At 48.4% G+C, this 19,009-nt stretch overlaps 2 protein-coding genes across 2 annotated transcripts in view; both read left to right on the plus strand.

The window, feature by feature from the left end:
- smg1 (SMG1 nonsense mediated mRNA decay associated PI3K related kinase) overlaps positions 1-8,249 on the plus strand; it is a 59,544-nt gene extending 51,295 nt beyond the window's left edge. Inside the window, exons 55-63 of the mRNA XM_079565437.1 lie at positions 312-446; positions 825-977; positions 1,038-1,217; positions 1,628-1,855; positions 2,187-2,398; positions 3,706-3,806; positions 5,457-5,633; positions 5,714-5,820; positions 7,510-8,249. Coding sequence (XP_079421563.1) covers positions 312-446; positions 825-977; positions 1,038-1,217; positions 1,628-1,855; positions 2,187-2,398; positions 3,706-3,806; positions 5,457-5,633; positions 5,714-5,820; positions 7,510-7,587 — 1,371 coding nt within the window. The 3' untranslated portion in view covers positions 7,588-8,249. The remainder of the gene's footprint in view (positions 1-311; positions 447-824; positions 978-1,037; positions 1,218-1,627; positions 1,856-2,186; positions 2,399-3,705; positions 3,807-5,456; positions 5,634-5,713; positions 5,821-7,509) is intronic.
- A 1,680-nt stretch (positions 8,250-9,929) lies between these two features.
- hao1 (hydroxyacid oxidase (glycolate oxidase) 1) lies at positions 9,930-18,820 on the plus strand. The gene is made up of 9 exons (XM_079564967.1): positions 9,930-10,078; positions 11,142-11,293; positions 12,770-13,031; positions 14,734-14,906; positions 16,518-16,609; positions 17,307-17,465; positions 18,300-18,369; positions 18,482-18,610; positions 18,652-18,820. Exons 1-8 carry the CDS (start codon positions 9,945-9,947, stop codon positions 18,547-18,549), a joined length of 1,110 nt encoding a protein of 369 aa, XP_079421093.1. The 5' UTR covers positions 9,930-9,944; the 3' UTR covers positions 18,550-18,610; positions 18,652-18,820.
- Positions 18,821-19,009: the final 189 nt, after the last annotated feature.

The raw sequence follows: 19,009 nt of genomic DNA on the forward strand, positions 1-19,009 counted from the left end.
CAGTATGTGTTAATATTTCACTTTTGGCAATTTATTAACAAATATGACTTTTTTTTTTCAACCCGGAAGTTGAGACTGTTTTCCTCTGAAATTTCATTTTCATTTCTTATTCTGCCACAAAAATACTTTTATAGCAGGAATGTCATTCTGCATTTAGCTTAAACTGCGCAGTTTGGGAAAAACAGACACTGCAGAAGTGTAAAGAGCCTGTGCATTCCCATATGCTGCACGTCAAAGCATCTGGGTGTGTTGCTGGCCTTCAGAGTGCACGTGGCCCTCTGAACATGCCGTGTGTGTGTGTGTGGTTCCAGTGGCAGCATGAGGACGTCCTGGGCCCCAGCAGTCAGCCTCTGAGCATCCTGCCTCCTCGCTCTGTCATCCTCAACAACATGAAGAAGAAACTGTATAAGTTGAGCCAGGAGGAGACCGCCATCGTCTCTGTGCAGGTAACGCACACATACACACAGAGGGCTGAACATACTCCAGACACGTGATGTTCATGGTATAATCAGGCCTTAAATATAAATCTAAATCTAAGTTTCACGTTTTGTCCAGTTCTCTTTCCCTTGATTGATATCTGCAGATCTTGTTTCTGTGTTTGTGGCATTGAAATATAGTATTTGGGCATTCAAAAGCATTCAGTTTGACTTGCTTCTGCCTGTATAAACCCTGATAATATATTCATCATGAGTTTAGGGATAGATTTAGATATTCAGATGAACTGTGTCTGTGTGTCTGCCGTGATTGGCTGCTTGGCGCAGACTCCTCCTGTTCCACATGAACGTGATCTGTAAAAGGATCTTCCTAATGTGTGCCGTCTTCAGGAGAAGCTGGTCTCCCTGGAGGCCAGTATTGAACAGCGTCTGAAGTGGGCTGGAGGGGCCAACCCCGCCCTGGCCCCAGTGCTGCAGGACTTTGAGCTGACCATCCGAGAGCGGAGGGCCATGGTGGCCAGGGAGAGCCAGCGCACCAGCCAGGTACTCCAGTTCATCAGGACTTTAGAACGCCATCATGTCTTTAACATGACTGTGTTTCAGGTGACCTTCCTCTGCTCCACCATCCTGAACCTGGAGGGGCTGAGGACACGCACACCCGAGGCGCTCAACATGGACGCCACCTTGTTTGAGCTGCTGAAGCGCTGCCAGCAGACCTGCTCCTATGCCGCCCAGTTCAACAGCAGCGTGTCGGCCCTGGAGCTGCAGCTTCTGCACAGGCTGGTCAGTCTCCCCCTTTCTCCAGATAATGGGACTCTTGCGCTTGGGTCCATCTCATGATCTACAGTTAGAAACTACAGAGCTGCGTGTTTGAATCGCCAACAGAATGATAATAATAATAGATTTCTGCGATAAACACAACCAAATTCAAGAGACTGATTCCTATTTGTGGATAAATATTTGTCAGATCAGTTTGATTTAACATGGATTTCACTTGAAGACATTTTTAACCCTGTCAAAGGTGGCTTTGTGCATCCTGTTGTTCGCCATATAGTGCATCATAATGCGTTAGAAGGAATATAGAGCATTACTAGTGGACATGGCCTGACCCATCCTTCAGTGGTGCTGTCAGGAGCAGGGCCAGGGCCTGGGCAGCTGAGTGGTAACCTAACAGTTGTGGTGTGTGTTGGCAGAGCCCGGTGCTGGAGCTGCCCATCGGCAGCCCTGAGTGGCTGAGCTGTGCTCGCAGGCGTCTGGAGGAGGAGCTGGGTGTGTGTCAGAGGAAACAGGAGGAGCAGGAGAGACAGCTGGAGGCCTGCGCCGAGACCCTGCAGCTGCTGGTCGACTCCATCAAGAGCATTCTGTCCACTCACAACAGACAACTGGCCGACGTCAAGCACCTGCTCAGGGCCATGGCTAAGGTCTGTGTAAGCACCATCACACTCCCACACAGAAGCCTCACAATCAAACTAAAGAATGTAGACTGGCCACTCCATTGGATTGTGTTTCCCTGCTGTTGCCACGACATTGCACATAAAACCTCCCCAGCACATCCCAAAGTTCTCCATGACGAAGGCAGGGTCCTGAATGTTACTGGTGGAATGAAAAACTAGTCTTGAGGAAACGGCTTTGAAGTTTTGTATGTCGTTCCTCCTTCAGTATTGATCTGACCGTACTCGTGCTGCTCGTCCCCTGCATATCAATATTAGCAAAGTCAAATGAGTACATTGAGTGTGTGTGATGTGACCTCAGGACGAAGAGGCGGCTCTGAACGAGGGGGAGGAGGTGGTGTACGAGGGAAGTGTGCGGCACTTCCTGATGGAGTACAAGGCGTGGCAGGACAACATGCAGCTGGCCCTGTTCACCGTGGTGCAGGCTAGCGGGCAGCCGCGCAGCCCCGAGCAACTGGAGCTGCTGGAGGAGGTGCCGGGTACTCTGAAGGAGCTGCACACACAGACTCAGAGGTCAGCGCCACACCACGTCACGCTGGACTGACAAAACGCTCCCTTCAAAGGCATTGGAGAGTTCAAACTTACTCCACTTATTTTGCTTCTGAATATGCTGATAATAATAATCACACACAGATTCTTTGTGTTTATGACATTGGAAGTATATTGGTGGCCATTAAAAAAGCATTCCATTTGCCTTGCTACTGCCTATATTAACCCTGTAAAGATACTAATAATAAAATATATAGATATTGACCTTTATTTAACCAGGATAGTTCCACTGAGATTAAGAATCTCTTTTTCAGGGATATAGATATAGATATAGATAGTATTATTCACACTATATATCCAACTTTGCTGGAGCTTGTTGCAGTGTAACAGATACAAGCCGGACAGGATGGGATATGTAAGGATTAAACAACTCGGAGCCGTGCATTAGACGGTTATAATGCACGACGCGGAAGTGCATTACAAGCGTCTAATGCACGGCTCCTCGTTGTTTAATCCGCTTATACCAGGGTCCCACAAACGTAACATTTATAATAAATATTTGTTTCATTGACTAAAGTCACTAAATCTGCCAGACTACGGGACTATTTTGTGTGGGTTATTAGCCGGTCACTGAAGGCTGGTCTCAGAGCGAGTCATTCTCCGCAGCTATTACGAGGATCTCAGTCAGGCTCAACGACACAACATCAGCACAGAATCACAACACAACAGGACTAACCCGGAAACACTTTTCCCTGGAAGGAAACACCGATATGCGGCACTCGTGGGCAGGAGTTATTTACCTTTTACGCTGTTTAACCTGAAGCTAGCTAGCTAGCTAGCTCAACCAGCTCAACTGTTTATGGAAACGGCTGCGGTGGAGTCGCTCACACCTGGGCCCCCCCAACTGAAACTTTTATGTTTGACTTTACTAATCCAGACTAATATGCTTCAATGCAGGATCATTTTATGTTCGCCTGAAAATGATGAATAGCCTTAACCGTTTCCAATAGAAATGTAAAGCTCATATATTATTAACAGTAGCTAACCTAGCTGCTCACTCTCCTCTACAAACATTTAGCAAACATTTTGTTTCGGCCAAAAACGTTGAAATTAAACAAAATCCATCTCACACGTTCCTGTCAGTCACTAATTACGCCTTTATCTGACTCAGCTGTGTCATGCGTTGCTATGGCGATGCCCACAGCGGAGTGATATCCCAGTGATTTAACTACCGGACTACGTGTGCGGTTATACCAAAATAATGCACCAGCCAATCAGAATCGAGTATTCACCCAGACCATGGTATAAATACATTTGATGTGTGTGTGCAGTGTGTACAACGGGCTGGTGGGCTTCGCCTCGCCTCTGGTCACGGACAGAGACACGGCCTGCAGCAGTCCAGTGAGCGCCACGCACCCCTCCTTCGCTACAGGTAACCATGACGACACAGCTGCACCTGCATCATACTCTAACCCAGCAACACGGTGTTCCTACTCATCATTATGGCTGACCCCCTCATTTTATGATGGACGTTTAAAAAGATTCCACCACTAAAAAATGTAGTTTCAAAATGTGTTTTTTTAATGTATCAACGCCTGAGCTACTCACTACTTTTATCCAGAGACAAAACAGCAACAGAGTCACCAGAGAGGGTCAAATAAATCATTTGGTCAGTGCCATTTGGTTCTGTGGATAATGAATTCCTCAACTTTGGTTCACACAGACTCTCAGGTCTGTGGTATAAAGGTCCAGAGAATGTGTTGTTTAGAAATGTTACTTTTTTTGTTACTATTGTAAATTGTGCAGAAAGACGCACACATCCTCCAGATCCTTTCCTCCATGAGGCAGTGAAGCACATGTGGTCCATGTTGACATCATATCTGGACACACAGATGGCTGATGTTTGTGTCTTTAATGAATGTTCCTGCAGAGGCAGATCTAAATACACAAGTCCTCAATGCACATGCATTTAGGAGGAAATTAAAGTCTCCATAGAATCACAAACTGCCACCGTATCATCTGACAGCTGTTGACCTGTGGATCACAGCAAAGGGACACGATTAGATTCATATTAAAAACTAAAAAGAACAAATAGAAATGAAGAAAGCCAGATGGTGGGAAGACAAAAAGAGAAGTGTATTTTTGTTATCAATCGTAGCCATATTAGTGGCAGTAGTTGTATATTAAATTTGTTTTTTTATAATTTGTGCTACCTTTAATTTGTACTCATCAGATTGCGCATGTGTATACAATGTATACTGACTGAGACGAGTTTCAGGATTATATATTATAATACACTCTAGTATTGAACCACACCACTGGACTTCTCCAATATGATTAGGCCTAATTTGTAATAGAATTAATAATAATAATAATAATAATAATAATAATAATAATAATAATAATAATAATAATAATAATAATAATAATAATAATAATAATAATAATAATAATAATAATAATAATAATAATAATAAAAGGTACTTTTTAATGGTTATTTTAATCATTCTACAAAACTATAAACTCAATATCATTTAGTTGTGATCAACAGTTTACATGCCCCAGTTAATACTGTGTATTGCCCCAGGGTTTCCCACAGCGCTTCCTGTTTTGTATGTATGTATACTTTGTTGTTACTTTGTTTTAGGCGGCCTAAACACCGGGCTGCCCCCTTAAAGCAGTACTATCTACAATGTCATATATTGACATCTGGAAAGTACTGAAACTTCGCACCAGAAGAATTTTTGTTTTTTGATTTCACCAACTGTTTAACATTAACCAGCCCTACCAATACCAAATAGTTTTTTGGGGCTATTCAAGCTATAAAACCACTAATTATCACAGTTGTGTTATGCTTCTTGATTCAACGTGGGCAAAAGAAGATAAGTCACAGTGCACAGACTTTTGCTTCTAAGCATAATGAGCCACATGCTCTAGGTTTTGGCATGTTTTTACAGCTTTTGTTATTTTTATCCACTTGCTGTGGTGTTGGGCTGGTACTCGGTATCAACGACTACTGTGAGCCCAAGTATTGGTGTTGGATCCGGTGGGAAAAACTGACTTTGACCCTCTTTTCCCTCAGCCGTGCGCTGCAGCCTGGTGAAGACCCAGCCGGACTCCATGTCCCAAAATGCACGCAAGACCTTACCACGTAACATGGCCACGCCCACAGACACACCCCCTAGTGCGCTAGTGGTGAACAGCAAGGGCCTGAACCCCAGCCCCAAGAGGGCTCTGCGGGACCCTAAAACAGGCCGAGGTGAGTCAGGTCTGCTCCCTCTGCTGCCCCCTGCTGGAGGACACTAGTCTCACTCTGTGATGTGTGTTTTGTGTGGGCAGCGGTGCAGGAGAGGAATTCGTACGCCGTCAGTGTGTGGAAGAGGGTCAAGGCCAAACTGGAGGGCCGGGACATAGACCCTAACCGGAGAATCAGCGTCACAGAACAGGTCAGCACCATGTACTATACTGGTCCATACACTCTATAGTGGCACGAGGCCCTGGCCTGGCCCATACACTCTATAGTGGCACGAGGCCCTGGCCTGGTCCATACACTCTATACTGACACGAGGCCCTGGCCTGGTCCATACACTCTATACTGACACGAGGCCCTGGCCTGGCCCATACACTCTATAGTGGCACGAGGCCCTGGCCTGGTCCATACACTCTATAGTGGCACGAGGCCCTGGCCTGGTCCATACACTCTATAGTGGCACGAGGCCCCGGCCTGGTCCATACACTCTATACTGACACGAGGCCCCGGCCTGGTCCATACACTCTATAGTGGCACGAGGCCCTGACCTGGTCCATACACTCTATACTGACACAAGGCCCTGGCCTGGTCCATACACTCTATACTGACACGAGGCCCTGGCCTGGTCCATACACTCTATACTGACACGAGGCCCTGGCCTGGTCCATACACTCTATAGTGGCACGAGACCCTGGCCTGGTCCATACACTCTATAGTGGCACCAGGCCCTGGCCTGGTCCATACACTCTATAGTGGCACCAGGCCCTGGCCTGGTCCATACACTCTATAGTGGCACGAGGCCCTGGCCTGGTCCATACACTCTATAGTGGCACCAGGCCCTGGCCTGGTCCATACACTCTATAGTGGCACGAGACCCTGGCCTGGTCCATACACTCTATAGTGGCACCAGGCCCTGGCCTGGTCCATACACTCTATACTGACACGAGGCCCCGGCCTGGTCCATACACTCTATAGTGGCACCAGGCCCTGGCCTGGTCCATACACTCTATAGTGACACGAGGCCCTGGCCTGGTCCATACACTCTATAGTGGCACCAGGCCCTGGCCTGGTCCATACACTCTATAGTGGCACGAGGCCCTGGCCTGGTCCATACACTCTATAGTGGCACCAGGCCCCGGCCTGGCCCATACACTCTATACTGACACGAGGCCCCGGCCTGGTCCATACACTCTATACTGACACGAGGCCCTGGCCTGGTCCATACACTCTATAGTGGCACCAGGCCCTGGCCTGGTCCATACACTCTATAGTGGCACGAGGCCCTGGCCTGGTCCATACACTCTATAGTGGCACCAGGCCCTGGCCTGGTCCATACACTCTATAGTGGCACCAGGCCCCGGCCTGGTCCATACACTCTATACTGACACGAGGCCCCGGCCTGGTCCATACACTCTATAGTGGCACGAGGCCCTGGCCTGGTCCATACACTCTATAGTGACACGAGGCCCTGGCCTGGTCCATACACTCTATAGTGGCACCAGGCCCTGGCCTGGTCCATACACTCTATAGTGGCACGAGGCCCTGGCCTGGTCCATACACTCTATAGTGGCACCAGGCCCTGGCCTGGTCCATACACTCTATAGTGGCACCAGGCCCTGGCCTGGTCCATACACTCTATACTGACACGAGGCCCCGGCCTGGTCCATACACTCTATAGTGGCACCAGGCCCTGGCCTGGTCCATACACTCTATACTGACACGAGGCCCTGGCCTGGTCCATACACTCTATACTGACACGAGGCCCTGGCCTGGTCCATACACTCTATACTGACACGAGCCCCCGGCCTGGTCCATACACTCCTTACAGGTCACATGTCCTTACTGTGTTAAGTTGACTAACACTAGGTGGCGCTGTAACCTACAGGTGGACATGGTGATCAAGGAGGCCACCAGCCTGGACAACCTGGCGCAGCTGTACGAAGGATGGACCGCCTGGGTGTGAGCGAGTGCCGCGTTTGTCTTTGGTCCAGCCGAGGCTTAAAGAGATCCACCACAGTCCTGTGGGTCTGGGGGCACCGCCGTACCAGAGCACACTGGGGGAGGAGCTGGGACGCACCCCGCCGAGGCTCCTGTGGCACCCCTCACCGGGCAGCCGCGACCCCGCCACCACACCGCCCTCTTGGCCAGCGGCCGAAAGGCCCGTCTTTCTGGGTGTGGGTGGTACAGCGCTGTGGGATGGGAGAGGGGGGACCCGCCTGTGCGTCCCCCCCCACACCTGCACAGTCGTACCCATGAACTCCACTGTATCCCGCTGAGCTCAGCCAGAGCTCACAGCTGGACCGGTCCCATGGCTTGTCCATGAGTATCTGAGACGTTCCCCATGAGGTCTAGGAGGAGGGGAACTACAGCTCAGTGGGACTTGTTTATGAACTTAAACTGAGCCGCCTGTCGGACTCTCGCTCCGTCTCGTGATAATAGTATTTTTCTTCCGTGCTCGTGTCGGACTTGTCTCTATAGATCTATCGTTTCCTGATGTTTGACCTCCCGCCTACTGCCTGCTTTTATTAACCTCGCCTTCTTGTTTTACCTTTTTAGTGGGACATTGGTTTGGTGCCGGGAGAACATGAATTTCTTATGCTTTTAATGGATTTAGTTTGTTGTTAAATAAATCTGAAGGTAACAAGTGACACTGCTGTTTTTGTTGTGCTTGCGATACAGTTGGGACGGATAGGGCAGCACCTGGGACCTCGATGCTCTGAGGGCAGCGCCCACTATGGTCACTGGCTGTGCAATGTGACGTGACATTCACCTGTGCTTATTTGGTCAGGACATGTTAAAGATCACACATGGGACTCATGCCATGCCGGATGTTAGCCATGAGCTGTCCCACATTCACAAACCACTCTCTCATCCTGACCCATTGTACATGTTTTAGGTGGTACCTGAAGGAAAACTGCACCGACACGGGGAGAACATGCAAACTCCACACAGAAAGGCCCCATGAAGGTGCAGCTGTGCAGTTGTCTGATTTATTTTAAAAATGTGTTTTTGGATCAATCTTTAGTGTAACATCAGAGTATTACATAACTATTACATTACATAACTTTCTTATGACTTGATCAAAATAATTGATAGTTATTTGTTTTCCCTAATAAAGATTCCGAATTGTTTTATTGCCATGGGCAAGGTTCACTACTACAATTCTTCTACAATAATACACATAACTTAGATAAATAATAAACTATAAGACTATAAGGGCATGCATAAAGATTACATTTAACAACAATTTGACACAAAACAGCGTGAGTGTATTTACAAATGTGAAGGCGCATTAAGTGTTAGCAGCAGATCTAATAGATGTTAACGCACTTCTGAAAATTCAGACCATTTGATAAATAAAATGAAATGCGGCGTTTGGGGTCATAAATGAGCACAGGTGGTAACTGTCTTTGGTTCAGCTTTGGTTTCCACACAGTTTACATCCACAGTTTGAAATAAACCCACATTGCACTAAATATCTGACACTTTAGACCAGGGGTGTCAAACATACGGCCCACGGGCCTGATGATTTAATCCGCATAAATTCCAGAGTATGTCAAAAAAAAAAAGTAAGTCTCTAGCCCATTCCTGTGCGGAGTTATGAATTTTAAAGAATAACCAGAATGCTCATTCCAGCCACTAAGGGGCATTAAATTAAAAAAAGGGTAGAGTTCCACACGTGTCCAGCAGAGGGCACTGACATAAGAGCTCAGGATATGAACAACACATTATATAGCCATGTGGTAAATGGACAGTCTGCCCCAGGGCGGCTATGGCTTCAATAACAGTTTACCACCACCAAGTGAATGAATAATGACGACTGCACTTTGAGGAACTTGTGACTCAGGCTTGTAAAGTGCAATACAAGTGTGAGCCGTTGTCATTGATGAAGCTACAGTCAAGTTGGGGCTTTGATCAAATCACAGCTTATTATTCATTTATTGGAAACATTGTCTCTATTATATGTGGCCCGCGACCCGCCGTGGGAGCTGAATTTCGGCCCGCGACCCAGAATGAGTTTGACACCCCTGCTTTAGACCTTTATTGTCCTGCTGTGAAGATAATCGTGTGACTTGTGTCATGTGAAAGGCGTCATACAAAAAAGATTCCCTTCTTTGCCTGATTTGACGGGCCTGGTGGTGCTTCCTTGTGGGATCTGTTGGTGTTCCTCTCTTGACCCTGCAGCCCTGTGTAAGCAGGTCCTCCGGTGATGTGATGTCATCATGGTTGGTTAATGATTCTCCTGCGGCGCCCTTTGTCCCCGACTGTCCCTGTCCGGCCTGCCAGTCCCCGCTCAGCCCCGTCTGTGCAGATACTGACATGTCCCAGTGCGTGTGTGTGAGCGACTTCGAGGAGCGGGCCCGCAAAGTCCTGCCCAAAGCCGTGTACGATTACTACCGCTCCGGGGCCGATGAGCAACGCACTCTGCAGGACAATGTGGAGGCCTTCAGCAGGTACGTCCACAGCTTCTGCCATTGTGTGTATGGGCCCGTGTTTCTCAGCTGGTGGGTTACAAGCCTTTCCCAGAAAAAACGTTCCTCCTGAAACAGTGCCGAAACATGATACCGGAGTCTGCTAATTAAAGGGACAGGCCTCCGTTTTTCATACTGAGAGATGTTCTTACCTGAGCTTAGACGAGTTGATGCGTACCTGTCTGATCTTTGTGGGTGCCTGTGGAAGTACGTGGTAGCTTCCAAGTTCACCCTCGTTTGGAGCTATAGGAATATGCTGGGAGAGGCTTAATGCTAGCAACATCTTTGGTCGTTTTGTGTGACTGAGGGCACGCACAAAGGCCAGACGGGTACACATCGTGGCCAAGCGCAAGAGGTCCACCGCCGTGGTCATCGTCTACGGATTTTCCCATCAACCAGTGCTCCTCCTGTGACCAGAACAGTGAAGATGGCGGCCGCGACACAACCATCTTTCACCAAAGGAAAAAAAGAGTGGAAAAAGAGTGGTGCGCACTGAATGGGTGCTGCTGCCGGATGCTCTCTCATCGAATGCAATTTCTCCATCTGTGAGATCAATAAAGTATTATCTTATCTTATCTTATCAACTCGTCTAAGCTCAGGTGTCTCAGTATGTGAAAAACGGTGGCCTGTTCCTTTAAGGATGGGAACCTGTGGGTACCTCACTGTTAGAGGATATGATTAAGTCGCAGCCTGTAAAGTGGCTCTATCCCTGTGGGTCAGGCTTTGCAGTCGTACGATCTCTGTCATAGCCTTGACTGTGCTGCTCAGGCGCCGCTCTCAGCCACTAAGTCATTTGCGTATCAGTATGACGCTCAACGGGGTATTTATCCCTGTTTTGTGGAAGCAGAACAGGATGTAAACACTCCGGTGTGGCGCGTTTACATGCATGAGACCCGTGTATGTTCATTAACATGCACTGTCCCGACCAAATAAACCAATCATTTACACTGAGGCCCTGTCCACACAGATCCTGATATTTGAATACAGATAAATATCTACGTACGTCCCCAGTCCTGCTGCTGAACCCACTGTCCGGTCTGTGCAGGTGGTGTCTGGTCCCCCGTGTCCTGCGGGACGTGTCCTCAGTGGACATGTCCCTGTCCGTCCTGGGACAGAAGCTGAGCATGCCCGTGTGTGTGGCCAGCACAGCCATGCAGAGGATGGCCCACCCTGACGGGGAGGTGGCCACAGCCAGAGGTACAGTATGTCCACTACACTATAGGAGCGATCGCTGGTAGTGTTTACTTGCTTTTGGCCGGATGTTTTGTGAATGGTCGGCCACAGCTGATGCACCAGGCCTCTAACTGGGTTTTCTAAAACGATAGATCTGTTACAGCGCAAGAGAAGCAATGCCCCGTTTATGGACATTGTTTTTGCTGATCATAGGATTTTAATAAAATGTTTATCAAATATGAAAATGTAAAATGCCTACCACGGCCAACGGATGTGACGACATCGCGATCGCTCGTATAGAGGGGCCCGTACAGCTGACTTGGCCAGGAGGGGGCAGTAAACACAAAGCTGTGGACTTTTCGAACACAAAAGAGCAAATGACACTAGTTTGCTGGGACTGGGAACAGTGGACAATGCTCTAAAACATCATGCACACAGTTTCTCAACAGAAAAAGTTGGTTTGGTGTTCATTTTCTCTTTAAAAACCAAAGTTGACCAAACCTTGGGCACCACTGACTGGAGAACAATCTGTCAGACATCTGTGTGTGCTGTCGGCACGTTTACATGTGAAGTCTAATCCGACTAGGCTAAAGATTTGACTCCTATCTGTTTTTCCCCAAAACCTGTGAAAGCAGCCTTGTCCCAGTCACATGACACTGATCCCAATGTCCTTTGGAGCAGCAGAGGAGCGGAGCAGCTCCCTGCCAGGGGGGCAGGGGGTTGAGGACTATGTGCACTATTTCCAGCTCCAGCTGCTATGTTGTTGTTAGCAAACGGTTAACCCTGATTAGCCCGAGATGCTCTCAGACCAAACTGTTCTGGGGTTCACTGCCAGGTCTTACTGATCTTTAACCAGGTCTACGCAGGGTTTGCCCCAATGTTTAAGCTCAAATGCACCTAAAGCTCAGCACAGGTGGTTAGCAGTTAGCAGCTAGCTAAAGGCTAATGTCATGTGATTCCATGGCTCGCTCTCTGTTGATGAGAATAGTGCAATAAACTTGTCATTTAATAAGCATTAAAGCTTAAAATGTATCATAAGCTTTAAATGTATCTGATGGTTTTAGTGACTTAACTGGAGCTTATTTCATATGATCCATCAGCGCTAACATTAGCTGTAGCTCTGACGGCGTCTCCTGCCTCATGGCCAGCACACATTCTCAGCGCTGGTCCAGGATCCTGTCCTCCGTGTTGGTGTAGCGTTAGTAGTACACAGCTTTGCTGTAACACAATGTTATTTGACGATGTGTTGTTTTTGTGTTTGGAGCCTAACTGTTAGTTTCTGGGGCAGGGACAGCAGCTGATTGCTGCTCCAATCTGACCGCAATCAGCTCAGGCCGATGGGCTCAGGGGTAAAGTGTGATTGCGCCCCACAATGGAATCTCCCAGGTTTACTTGGGTTTGGGTGATTTTGTTCTGGTCTGAATAGAACTAGAGCAGACGGGAAGTGCGACTTCCCCTTCATCATGTATCATTGACTGACGGACTTGTGTTGTTGCACAGCCTGCAGGGCGATGGGGACAGCGATGATGCTGAGCTCCTGGGCCACCTCCACCATTGAAGAGGTGGCTGAGGCCGGAGGGGGCCCCGGGGGGGTCCTGTGGATGCAGCTGTACATTTATAAAGACCGGGAGCTGAGCCTGTCCTTGGTGCGGCGCGCTGAGCAGGCCGGCTACCAGGCCATCTTCCTCACCGTGGACACGCCTTACCTGGGCCGCCGCTGGGACGACGTCAGGAACCGCTTCAAACTGCCCTCCCACCTCAGGTAGGACCAGGGAATATATGTGAATGTGAACTCACCTGAAGCTTGTTTCTTTACAGACAGATAGAAACTGCAGCATAAAAGTCTGATTCAGTTCTAATTCACTTCACAAGGGCTGGGTACTGTTACATTTTTTCAATACCAGTACTTTAACAATACTTGGTTTTTAATACCGATACCTGAACAATACTTTTCCCCGATACCTATACTAAAATATTTGTTTAGAACCTGGACACAGAATAATAATGTGCAAACATTTAAAAAGTGAAACTTTTCAAAAACGCCAGTACACTAATACACAAATACATTCACGTGAGAAAGTAGTTTACAAACTGCTGAATTATTGTTGCTTTGTGTAGTGTTTGCTTCATATCAGTTAAAAGACATGGTGTATGATCGCTGCTCGTGTTGAAAGGTCAAAGGTTATCTCATCTCGGGAACTCACTCTTCCAGTTTTCAGAGGAAAATACAAGATGAGGCGGCATCAAGTGTAATTTTCTCCTCGGAAAGTGGTATTTACCATAATTACAAGAGCACATGAAGGCAGCATGCGTGTGTTTATCTGGCCGTGCTGAAGCTGCAAACCATACTGTAAATCCAAACTGAAAGCTAGTATCAGAGGGAAGCTGGAAAAAATGTGTTGAAGTGTTTTGACAGTTTGAAAGGTTCCCATTGAAACGCCCCACTCTCTCCGTAACCTCCCCCCAGCAGCACACTGGGGTCCCCCGCAGCACACTGGCGTCCCCCGCAGCACACTGGGGTCCCCCGCAGCACACTGGGGTCCCCCGCAGCACACTGGCGTCCCCCGCAGCACACTGGGGTCCCCCGCAGCACACTGGGGTCCCCCGCAGAACACTGGCCTCCCCCGCAGCACACTGGGGTCCCCCGCAGCACACTGGCGTCCCCCGCAGCACACTGGGGTCCCCCGCAGCACACTGGGGTCCCCCGCAACACACTGGGGTCCCCCGCAGAACACTGGCGTCCCCCGCAGCACACTGGGGTCCCCCGCAGCACACTGGGGTCCCCCGCAGCACACTGGCGTCCCCGCAGCACACTGGCGTCCCCCGCAGAACACTGGGGTCCCCCGCAGAACACTGGCGTCCCCCGCAGCACACTGGGGTCCCCCGCAGCACACTGGGGTCCCCAGCAGCACACTGGCGTCCCCCGCAGCACACTGGCGTCCCCCGCAGCACACTGGGGTCCCCCGCAGAACACTGGGGTCCCCCGCAGAACACTGGCGTCCCCCGCAGCACACTGGGGTCCCCCGCAGCACACTGGGGTCCCCAGCAGCACACTGGGGTCCCCCGCAGAACACTGGCGTCCCCCGCAGCACACTGGCCTCCCCCGCAAACACTGGCGTCCCCAGCAGCACACTGGGGTCCCCAGCAGCACACTGGGGTCCCCGCAGCACACTGGGGTCCCCCGCAGCACACTGGGGTCCCCCGCAGCACACTGGGGTCCCCCGCAGCACACTGGGGTCCCCAGCAGCACACTGGGGTCCCCTGCAGCACACTGGGGTCCCCAGCAGCACACTGGGGTCCCCCGCAGCACACTGGGGTCCCCCGCAGCACACTGGGGTCCCCCGCAGCACACTGGGGTCCCCAGCAGCACACTGGGGTCCCCCGCAGCACACTGGGGTCCCCCGCAGCACACTGGGGTCCCCAGGGTGTCCTTTCGTCTTCACTAAAACACTTTGTGTGTGCAGCATGTCCAACTTCTCGGCCCCGTCCCTGTCCTTCTCGGAGGACAGCTACGGGGCGGACAGCGGCCTGTCCGTGTACGTGTCCAAGGCCATCGACCCGTCCCTGAGCTGGGAGGACGTCCGGTGGCTGAAGTCGCACACGCAGCTCCCGGTCATCTTGAAGGGCATCCTCAGTGGTACGGACGGATTCTAGAATCTACACCCACAACACTTGTGACTCATTTCTCATGCGCTGACCTCAGATATCAAACTGAAATATTGTTCACAAATCTGTCTAAACCAGTAATTCTCAAAGTGTGGTGGTCCGCGAACCCCAGCACATTGTGACCAGGGCCAAGTCTTTCCTTTTTGAGGGACAGACAAGTGTTATGATGCACATGGATGCGCGGCTGCCACTTCTCAGACATCCTGTTTGTCAATATGTAGCTATTGTAAAACATGTAGGATTTCTCACATGGCTGGGGCAGAACGCCAGGAGAGTACCTGATGAGCGGGTTGCAGATCGGGTCATACAATTGGGTCGGGTTGGGGCGGGTCGAACGGACTGCGGCCGTATGTGTGCCCGCGTCTGCAGCCACGACTCATTCTCTCGTCTTTACAGCCGGTGTTTCACCTCAATATGCAACGGATTTTCATGAAATCAGCAGCGTTTTGTTGCTTGTGATTCAGAGAAGCTTCTGTGGAGCCAAACGTCTCCTATTTCCCACGGCGTCTGTGCACGAGGCGTGTGCGTCTGTGCACGAGGCGTGTGCGTCTGTGCACGAGTCTGCGTTACATCCAAAGCTCAGAGTCTGCTTTCAAAGCTCATGCTCTTCACAACACTGTAACTGTGAAGTTGGGTTTTCCACACTGGTTGGTTTGACTGAAATTCTTTTTGTTTAATGTGTAAAATCCCAGTAGTTTCAGTGATGTTGGACATTATTGTTGTTGTCATAGTTACAACCATAGACTTCCTATAGCCACCACCTCAGTTTGAAACTCTTGGCTCTTTAGAATGACATTAAGGTTAAGTTACAGCAGCTTTTTTGCACATGTTTTGTTGCATATTAAGCTGCAGCTCATTTCACATTAACTTTTTCAAATAAAATGAAATTCATATAAGAATTTCTGATCACATCATTGCATTTGTGTTTGAATAATTTGTTTTTGACTTGAAACAGTTGCATATTAAACATCAGTTTAGCTTATCCTTCCTATTCTGTTTTTGGGGGGTTGTTGGAGTGGGATTCTGTTAGGTGGTCTTCAGAAAAAAATTTGAGAGCACTTCTGCCAGTGTTTCTCAAAGCGTTTTACAGTAAGGAACCACTCACCCATTCACTCTCTCATTCATACACCAGTGTATGCAGACACTGGAGGCAAGTAGGGTAAAGTGTCTTGCCCGACGACACAACGATTCGAACCCACAACCTTCCAATCACAAGACAACCTGCTCCCGAGAAATTGACTTGTTGCATTCAGCTCTCAGCTTTAGCCTTTAGTTATTCCAGAAAAACTGTTTGGATTCAAAGATGCCCTTGTTTGTTGGGATCAGGTGGGAGTCACATATTGACATCTGAGAACATGGCCTTTGACTTTCTGAAAAGCATCTGAGCATCAGTCTCGAGGGTTTCCGTTATTACGCCATTAAATGAAATGTGCTTTAATTCATTGTTCAAGTGCATGGTCAGACTTGGAACAAACTGAAAAAATAAAGAGTTGTTAAATGTATCTTTAGTTTATTATAATGCAGTTAGACTGTTCTATTGTGAATATTTCCTTTTGTACTCATGCCTGGTGTTGCTTCTCAGCGGAGGACGCACGTCAGGCCGTGGACTGTGGCGTGGATGGGATCCTGGTGTCTAACCACGGAGCACGGCAGCTGGACGGGGTTCCAGCCACGGTCAGTGTGTGCCCCCCTGCCTCATCTGACCCAAGCAAACATCGCTGACTACGAGCGCTTCCTCTTCGCTCTCCTCTTACATTAACATTCCTCCAGTCTCTGGCCTGTTAAGCTTTTGCAGAACAAACTATAAACTATTTCTCCCACTGTGAGTTAAACACTGCCCATATCCCAGTATATGGACGGTCTGCTCTAGCGTCAGGATTAAAGAGTTCGGGCATAACTCCAAGAAACAAGGTTTGTTTTGTCTAAATTTTTGCTATATTGATATTTTTATTGAGGGGTTTTGGATTTCTTATAGTCTGGGAGCCAGATCCTTATTGGTACCTTTTACAAACTACTGTCTATCATTAGAGTATACCTTGGGTCATTTCCAGTGGGGACCCCCCCGTTGCAGCTTGGCCCCATTCAGCTGTGGGACGCCCAAAAAAACAGTGAAGATGTCCTTTTTTGGTTCAAGCTCAGTAAATCAGGTGCGAGTCAGATATTAACATCTGAGGAAGTGGCCTTTGACTTTATAAAATGGCTACAGAGCATGGGTCTCGTGCGTTAACATCAGGGTTTCCGTCATCCAAGTCATTAAAGTAAATGTGCTTATAATGAATGTTTTTTCCAGGTGTAAGCACGTGGTCAGACAAACTGATTGTAAGTTGTGCCTGCTGTGTGTCCTATCACTGAGCCTCGTCTTGTCCTTCAGCTGGACGTCCTATCGGAGGTGGTGCAGGCCGTGGCGGGTCGCTGTGACGTCTACCTGGACGGGGGGGTCCGGAAGGGCACAGACGTCCTGAAAGCCCTGGCGCTGGGAGCCAAGGCTGTGTTCATCGGCCGCCCAGTGCTGTGGGGTCTGGCCTGTCAGGTGATGAACCACACTTTACAGTCACAATGTTACAAGTCCTGTTCTTTATCATCGTGGAGGTGTGCGAGTTATCCTGCAGGCCATGTTTACACGTCTCTCAGAAAACACAGCAATCGTGCGGGCTCTGATCTGCTTCCAGACATAGATGATGAGGTGTGAGGAGAAAGCATTTAACAGCACTACATGCATCTGCAGCACATCTGGCACACTTTGAATCTGTGGTTAGACGGAGGAAGAGCGTTTAGAGATGTCGGATGTTGTGGCTTTCAGCAGCAACTTTTGTGCGTTCTAATTTATAAGTCATTATAAAGTCAGTTATTTGACTGAATGTTGGGAGTTACTTCTGACCCGCTCTACACCCTGGCTTTTTAATGCACCACACTATGCAGGACTTAGATCATACTTCACACATCATTCAATAAATAAATAAATAATAATAATTAAACACAAATTAATATTATATTGAGGATGGTAATGACAACTGGGAAGTAGCAAGATCTCGGAATATAATATATATTAATGTACCTTTATGATATAGAAGTAACTCTCGGTAATGTTTGGCACTGGTAACAATCTGAAAGAAATATATTAATGATCGCATTTTGTTACTTGCTTTTTGTACTAAACATCGTACATGAAACAAGATCGTTGTTGTAGTTGTGCTTCATTTCAATGAGTTATATAAACAGTTGTTTTGTGAGTCATGTAGCTGCTTGAAATGACCCTTTATGACCTTAATATATTTTGATATTTTCTGATGATTACTATTTGTGTTGATGCTAAGATGTCTGAATGTATTGAAAAGGCCTAATATCCTTGTGCCTCTGTGTACAGGGAGCGCAGGGTGTCACTGAGTTGCTGACCCTGCTGAAAGAGGAGCTGCGACTGGCCATGGCCCTGGCAGGTGTGTGACCCCTTTTTTTCTCCAAGAACTGGCACCTCCTCCTCCTCCTTCACGGTGCTGGTTCAGTTTATTTCCATGTGTGTCATCAGTACTGAAGCTGTGTGTGTTGCAGGCTGCCGCTCGCTGTCCGAGGTCAGCAAGGCCCTGGTCAGACGTCGAGATGACTTCTCCCGCTTGTGAGGAGGCTCTACTCAAACAGTTGTTTTAAAGATAAACACATCACACAGCCCTAAGTTATGGTGTTTTTGTTTTTAAACTAATCCTAATTATGCCTAGGCTGAGGAACACGTCAGGGCTGCCCTTTTTCCCCTTTATTATTCACGTTCACATAGGAGAAGCTTTAAGATGTCAGGCATTCATTTAGGAATCGGAAAATGCTTAATTCCACATAACAACATCATCAGTAAGCTGTCATTGTTAAATAGAACTTGTTTTTTTATTTTCCATAATGTTGATTTGCTTATTGTTTGTTGAACTGTGTCAAATCTATGCAAGTATTGCTCTCGGAGGCAACTTTTCAAACATGGCTGTATACAAGGTATTTAAATTGAATTAAAGGTTGACTTGGTAGCGCGATCTCTTACTGATTTGGAAAAAACACAGCAGTCGTAGCTTTGGTCTCTTGAATATGCATTTGTGC

Source organism: Gobius niger (genome assembly GCF_951799975.1).
Source record: "Gobius niger genome assembly, chromosome: 10".
In the NCBI taxonomy this organism is placed as follows: Eukaryota; Metazoa; Chordata; class Actinopteri; order Gobiiformes; family Gobiidae; genus Gobius; species Gobius niger.

Bases quoted from the DNA above. Each gene is read 5' to 3' on its own strand.
- hao1 (XM_079564967.1), top strand. From the start codon at position 9,945: ATGTCCCAGTGCGTGTGTGTGAGCGACTTCGAGGAGCGGGCCCGCAAA. The intron at 13,032-14,733 runs GTAGGACCAGGG...TTGTGTGTGCAG, and splicing joins AAACTGCCCTCCCACCTCAG to CATGTCCAACTTCTCGGCCC. The intron at 18,370-18,481 runs GTGTGTGACCCC...TGTGTGTTGCAG, and splicing joins ACTGGCCATGGCCCTGGCAG to GCTGCCGCTCGCTGTCCGAG.